Here is a 7,882-nt window from a genome sequence, read left to right as displayed (position 1 = left end):
CAGTAAGGGCTAAAACCTGAACAGTAAAATTGTCAAACACAGAGTACATCCATTCCAAGCATATATATATATATATATATATATATATCATCATCATCATTTAGCATCCACTTTCCATACAGGTGTAGGTTTGACAGGTAACTAGCAAAATGCAGGGCTGTGTCATGCTCCAATGTCATCTTTTGCATAGTAACTATGGCTGGACACCTTACCTAATGCCAACCACTTCACAGAGTGTATTGAATGCATTTTACATGCCTAACACACACATGGATTATATTTACAGATTTAACCCAAGAAAGACACGCAAAGCTGGCTAGAATATTTTCATGTTTCACTGTTCTCAAAATGTCTATGAATAAGTGGATCACTCACTGGTTTGTTTACAAGTACCTCTTCTCCCCGACCTTGTTCCATCAATTGCACAAACTACTTATTATATTGTAGTACGACTGCCTGAGTTATCACCCCAATGATGTTTGTACTCTTAATATAATCCGATCTTCAGGTAGAAGTAGTCTTTTACTTGTTTCAGTAATTGAACTTGGAACCATGGTGGGATACTCCTTTGATGGTTTTAGTTGAACAAATTGACACCAGCACCTATTCTATTGGTCTCTTTTTTTTTTTGGCAAAACACTAAGTTATAATCAAACCAACACCAGTTGTCAAGCAGTGGTGGGGATTAACATAAAATGCACACGCAATTACATATATATAATTTGGATCTTTATTCGCATACACAGCAACCCCAGTTGCTAACCATGAACTATAGAATAACTTTTTTCAGCTTATCGAACTTCGATATAGGAAAAATTTACAACCTTCTATGTCAATAAACCACTATTGTTCCTGAAAGTTGTTTTTTTGATACCTTCTACAGACTGCTCGAAGTTTACCAACTTTCTACGACTGGATCCTTGGATCTCACCTTTACTCACATACACACACACACACACACACACACACACACACACACACACACAAAGATAACAGGCTTTCATATAAATTCCATCTGCCAAATTCACTCACAAGGCATTAGATGGTTTGGGGTTATAGTAGAAAATACTTGCCCAAGGTGCTGCACAGTGGGACTGAACCCAAAACCATGTGGTTGCAAAATGAACTTCTTAACCACACAGCCATGCCTGCACCTAAATATAAATATGTAGCAAAAATACATAAAGAAAACAAAAACCAAAGGGTTAATAATGTTATCGAACAAAACTAAGTAATATATTAAGAACAAACAAAAATGAAACCCCAAAAATGGTAACGTCTTTTTTAATATATATATTTATATATATATATACACACACACACATATGTATGTATATACTTTTTAGAAGTTATAACAAAGATTTTCTCCTTTTATGCAACAAGATTGGTGCTTACTTCACATCAATAAGAAATTATACAACAGTTATTATTTACAAACTTTAGACTTTCCCCAACTAGATACCCACTAGTAACCATAGCCTGGAAATGGGAAGGCGTGTGGAGAGAGAGAGAGAGAGAGGAGAGCAAAGCAAGGGAAGGTAACAACTAGAAGAACGGAGATGAAAAACAAAAAAATAAAAATGTCAGGCATGAGAGAAAACATTAAAAGAACAGCACTTCATAAATTTGTTGGTTAAACCAATTAATGTTTCATTTCATGTTGTCATGTATCAAAAAGCTTATGTGAATCAGCCTCACCTCATTTACCCAGCATTCCTTTCAAAGCTTGTTGCCTCTAAATAGCTTTGTAATTGGAGTGAGGTGAAGTGAATCAAGAAGAAAAAATATATATATATATAAATAAAAGAACAAAAAATGAACAGATTTCACAGAAGAATAGTTGCATGAAGGGACTCTTAATAGAAGGTATGATAAAGTTAAGGTTAGGTTAGGTGTTAATAGGTAGTTGTTTTTTTTTTAATTTTTAACTTTTATCAATCAACACCATGACTTCTATTCTTGCAAGCAGACTATGTTATAGTCAGTTGGGTATTTGATGAAGTAATTTATTTGACTGAATGGCCTGCTGTTTTTTCTTTAACACTTAACCACCCAACTTAAAGTAAGGAATAGAACAGGTTTATTTTAAGTCGTTCAGTCAGATTGACTGACTGGAGCAAGCAGTGTTAGGTGCCTTGCTCAGAGTCACAATTCAGTGAAAATTACATAATCTGAAACTATGAACATGTAGTCCTACATGGTTCAACACCTTTAAACTGAACAGTCATTGTAAATTTTCTCTTAATTAATGATGATTAAAAAAGAATTAAATTTTTATTTAAATTGTTGTAAGATTGAACAGAAAACAATAAACAAAGTGCTGATTGCACTTATAAATGTGTTTCATATATATATTAGTTATAGGAAAGAAGTCACAAAGTGAATGTCTTGTCACCCCAATATACTAAAGAATTAACATACTGGTTTCTAAGAGGAACAATAATACAAAGCTGCTTGATATGGGACCCCTGAAGTCCCAAAATAATAGCATGATATGAACTAAAATTTATGTATTCCAGGGACTGTTAGACTTAGTTCTGCTAGTCATGGAACTTGGTCCCTACAAACTGAGTTGTATTGTTTGGAGGTATTTGAAGCTGTTATCTGAATTGCATATCATGTGTCCACCATGCTGACTGAGAACAGATGCTTTGATCTCCAAGCATGTACCTTTGTGAAGCTAGTCAAACATTACTAAAGAGCTGATGTGTCTGCTGATTTATCATGCATCTCAACATCCTCCGAACATCATCTTTTGTAGTGTCATTAATCTGATGCCATGTTGGTAGGGAATTAAGTCAGGGCTGTTGGGATTATCAAGGCAGACATTGCATTGATCTTTCATCTAAGCATGCTGACCATTTTCAAATTGGGTGATGGCAGCTTATTAAAACAAATTCATCTGAAGGATTTAACTAAACCTGCAAAGTAAAAAAGTAAACCAGGCTCACATTAGCTTCACCAATGAATTACAGTTCAGTATAAGTGGTCGAGTATTCTACAGACACTTGAAACCTTTGATGTAATCCTCAGGTATCATCAGCATTATGTTGTGTTATGGTGTCATATGTAGAGACAATCAGATGGACTGCCACACAATTGTCTATTCAATTCCACTCCCATGCTATGGTAGAAGGCATTTTCTGGAGGTGCTGTATCTTGGTATTGAACCCAAGGACCCCATAATTACAAGTCAAACATGTTAACCATTCAGCCATATAACAATACAAGTATTAAGTACAAAAATCAACAGATTCTACCATTTCACTTAGTAAGTAATTTTTGTATTTTTTTGACTATTACTGTCCACATGTAGAGGGGCAGACAACAGTGGACAGTAGATGTACAGGATAGAGTCATTGACCAGCTAGGATGACAAGGGAAAATACTAATCCAAGTAAGAACTAAAGGGAGGAAGACAAAGGGCTGAGTAATGCAAGAACAACAATAACAGTTAATATACTGCAGGAGATGTGGGGGGGGGGGAGAGAAGGGCAGTAGCTGTAACTGGAGACTCAGAAGATGTAACTAGTGGTAAGCAAAAATCTCCTTTATTCATCACTTTTGGGTGTAATTTTATTATCATTATTTGGACACCATTGTGACACACACACACACACTTAAGGAAATGATCCATAGGAACACGGTATTATCTGAGGTCATCTTTACATTTCATTTTTCTGGCGTCAGTAAAAGGATCTAGTCATGTACTAGGGTCCACTTAATGGACTGTCCACTCATACAAAATTTCTGGCAAGAAACTACTACTATTACTACTAATAGTAGTAGTAGTGTGGGTTATTTAATTGGCTATGCTCATCAACCAATAATTGTGGCCTTACTAATATGCTTCAGATAATTACTATTGCTGTTATTCTTGTTAATATTACTGCTGTCAGGTCACAGAAAACTGAAACTTTGGATTCACCTGTAACTATATTACTGGCAATAATGCCTGTAAATTGTCCACTTCCAACAGAAGTTAGGAAACTTGAGTGTGTGTGGATAAGAGAAAAAAGACATTTCATTTTTTGTTTTATAATGCCAAAATATAGGAGTGAAAAGTGAGGGCTGTCACTGATTTTCATTCAAACATTAAGGTAAAACCAATAAAACTGAAATAAGAACTACTTAGTATAAGTCTAATAAGGCAAAGAGAACTGAATGATGCAACCCTTCTGGCTAAATAAGCAGACTAACATTCCCCCTGATCAGAAGACTATTCCATTTACAGCTGAGTGAAATAGGGCAACATGAAATGAAATTATTTTGCTGAAGAGCACAATGTGCCACCCAGTCCAGGATCTGAACCCACAATCTAGTAATTGTAAATGCAACACCCTAACCACTAGGCCACACACCTTCACTGCTGCTGCTACTACTACTACTACTACTACTACTACTACTACTACTACTAATGATAATAATAATCATTTCTAAATTAGGCACACAACCAGCTGTTTTGAAGGGAGATGGTTAGTTGATACCACCAACCCCATCTACTTGAGTGGCGCTTTATTTCACCAATCCTGAAAGGATGAAAGACAAAGTTGATCTTGGCAGGATTTGAATTCAGAATGTTGAATCAGAGAATTTATCAGAAGGCATTTTTTCCTGATAATCTAACAATTCTGCTAGCTTGCTGCCTTAACCAATTATACTAATATTTCTTTCTAATTTTGGCACAAGACCAGGAATTTTGAGGAGGAGAGAGAAGCTGATTACATCAACCCCGATACTCATCCTGTACTTATTTTATTGACCCTGGAAGATGAATGGCAAAATCAACCTCAGGAACCAATAATAATAAAAAAATTCTTTCTACTATAGACACAAGGTCTGAAATTTTGGAGTAGGGTTTAGTCAATAACTCAGACTCCCAGTACTCAACTGATACTTGTTTTATCAACCCCAGACTGATGAAAGGTAAAGTCTACCTCAGTGGAATTTGAACTCAGATGGCTGAAATGCAAAGTTAACCTTGGTGGGATTTAATCTCAGAACATAAAAGAAGGTAATTAAATACTACAAGGCATTTTGTCCAACACTATACCAATTCTGCAAATAATAATAATGACAATAATAACAATGATAATGATAATAATAATAAGCCACCCCAACCACCACCACCACCACCATTTCCCATTAGTATTATTGGTAGAAATGGTGGAGCATTAGACAAAATGCTACAACTACAAAGAAGAAATGTAAAGAGATAAAATAGTGATAATGAGTCATTAATTAATTAATTGATTAATAACATTTTTTCATTAAGCCTGAGAGATGGAAGGGAACAGAAAACATCTATAAAAAAAAAGCAACTCATGTATAGTATATGTGTGTGTGTGTGTGTGTATACATTCAAGATGGTTGGCTAAAAATTTTGTTCTGGCCAAGCTGGAATATAGAATGCTGTGTGTGTGTGTGCGTGCGTGTGTTACACTACCACCATACAGACAAGGAAGAAATTTGGTAGCGGAGGAGAGAGAGGTGAAAATAAAGGGCAATTCCATTTGTAGCACATTTGCTGTATTCACCCCAGTCAGGACATTGAAGCCATACTCATAAATAACCTTACTTACTATAACACTCTTCTGGATTTTACCCCATTCTAGAGTTTAAGCTGCCTAATCCCCACCATACTACCTCCACTATCACCACCATACTTCTTCCAACACTCCAGTTGTTAATACCACCAACTCTACCACCACTGTCACTGCCACAATTACAATATCCCCACCATGGCAATCCATCAAGTCACTGTTCTGACTCTACCACCACCACCACCACTATTATAATAATAATTATTAATACTACGACAACAGCAGCAACAGCAAGCGACGCAGCCTTTGCTAACTCACTCATCGCAAACTTGGAATGTCTGTCCGACGCGGATGAAGAATTTTCGTAGTATCGATCTCATCTCGGGCTTCAAATCAAACACCATAGTGTCGCACATATAGGGGTAATATACAGAGGCGTGGGCACGGAACTGAAACAAACAGAAGAGAAAACATGAAAGACATTCACTTAGGCAATGGTTTCAAAAACATCAAATAGCAAAATCTTAACTAAAATCTAAAGAGAACACTGCTGGATTATGTTTATGGAGTTAAAATGCTTATGAGCATGATGTATTAGTCTAATTCAATAAATACTGAGTAAGAGGAAACCCTGCTTTCTCACTAAGGTCAGAATATGACTGAAACATGTCCTGAGTTGTCTCCCATACTCTTTGGACTAAAATGAAGATAGCATTAGTTACAGGATTAATACTATTTACTTTTTGTCAGCATATTTATTTCTGATTAGCTTTTTAATGTTCCCTGCTTCAAATATGGTAGCACTAACTTTGAAAGTGAGTATGAGTGTGTTCTCTTACTGATTTCAGTAATCAGATTGTGACCATGCTGGAGTACTACCTTCAAGAGTATAGTCAATCACAGCAAACAACAATCCAGGTACCTATTTCATCAATCTTGAAAGGATAGGAAACAAAACTGAACCAGTATGGGATTTAAACCAAGAATAAAGTATTTAGTTTGATGCTCTATCTATCCACTTGCAACATGTTTACATGTGTGTGTATGTATGTGAAGCTGATTGTTCAGCCTGGTACTGCACTGAGCTTACATTTGAATATGTTTGGGTAATAAAGCGAAGAAGTATTGAATACATATGTGTGCCTATTAATATGTTAATACAACATGAAGAATACTTTGACAAGTTTAGTGAAGACTATGGATTATATACGAGTCAGAATAAAACAGGAAAATGTCTGTATTCATCTCCACCATTTGGCTCATGCTCCATACTCTAGCTTATCCTAAGTTTGGTGCCTCACATCTTACTATACTAAATATCAGAGTAGATTGTGGAGCCCCAAACCGAGCCCAATTCTGTTTGCATGTCACACATTACTGTGCTTCCCCGTTTTTGATATGTTTGTTTTGATATGTGTTTGTTTTTGATATGTGTGTGTGTGTGTGTGTGTGTGTGTGTGTGATGTGCGTAGGGTGTTCAGTGTCGAATGATTGAGAAAGTGCACAATACATATTGTAGAAGATATGGTTTTTTAAATTAAAACTGAAGCTGTTAGTTTGTCTTGTGACTTGAGTTTCATGTCACTGTGACCTTCAGGCAGCATATATATATATATATATATATATATATATATATATATATATATATATATATATATGTATATGTATGTATAAAAAATAAGCAGACAATGGAGAAAACTTTCGATCAACAAACTAATTTTAAAAAAATTAACCGATGGTAGTCAATTTGTTTGTTGATCAAAAGCTTTCTCCATTTTCTGCTTATTTTAAATTTGATACCTGATAAATTCTTGTTTATTCTGTTATTACCTGTCTCCTATGAGCATAGTATGCCTGCATATCCATGCCCAGGGTTAACATAGGTAATTGATGCCTGTAGTAGTAACGGATATACTTATCCCTTGGATGGTTATTCCAACTGCTAACTCTACTACCTACCTACCTACATACTCCCTTCACCCTTCTTCATCTAGATAAGTGTATGTAGATAGGTTAGTACACTTAAGTTGTAATTCGCTTAGGTTGACCACTGACCACTCACCACAAGAATATCCTGTTTCATGTTTCAAGTCTATTCTGGCATGACACTTCTTATTTACGACCCACCACTGATATAGACAGACACAGCTCATATATATCTATCCCTTACGACCTTTAAGATCTCTGTATCTATATCTATTTATCGCTTTATCTTCTTCTTCTACATTTAGATATTTCCTCACCAACCCATCTAAATAGCTTAGATGTAGCTTACTTCACTATCCAGACTTTCTCTTATTACTTCTTAGATTACCCGCCCCACCGATTTGACTCCCTTT

General features: G+C 35.7%; 1 protein-coding gene across 12 annotated transcripts in view; it reads right to left on the bottom strand.

Moving 5' to 3' along the window:
• Positions 1-707: 707 nt before the first annotated feature.
• LOC106871743 (brefeldin A-inhibited guanine nucleotide-exchange protein 1) overlaps positions 708-7,882 on the bottom strand; it is a 171,554-nt gene continuing 164,379 nt past the window's right edge. For all 12 annotated transcript variants that reach the window (XM_052970066.1, XM_052970065.1, XM_052970068.1 and 9 more), the window contains one exon: positions 708-5,992. In XM_052970066.1, coding sequence (XP_052826026.1) covers positions 5,858-5,992 — 135 coding nt within the window. In that variant the 3' untranslated portion in view covers positions 708-5,857. The remainder of the gene's footprint in view (positions 5,993-7,882) is intronic.

Source organism: Octopus bimaculoides, chromosome 8, assembly GCF_001194135.2.
Source record: "Octopus bimaculoides isolate UCB-OBI-ISO-001 chromosome 8, ASM119413v2, whole genome shotgun sequence".
NCBI lineage: Eukaryota > Metazoa > Mollusca > Cephalopoda > Octopoda > Octopodidae > Octopus > Octopus bimaculoides.
This window is presented reverse-complemented; position numbering and strand designations above follow the sequence as displayed.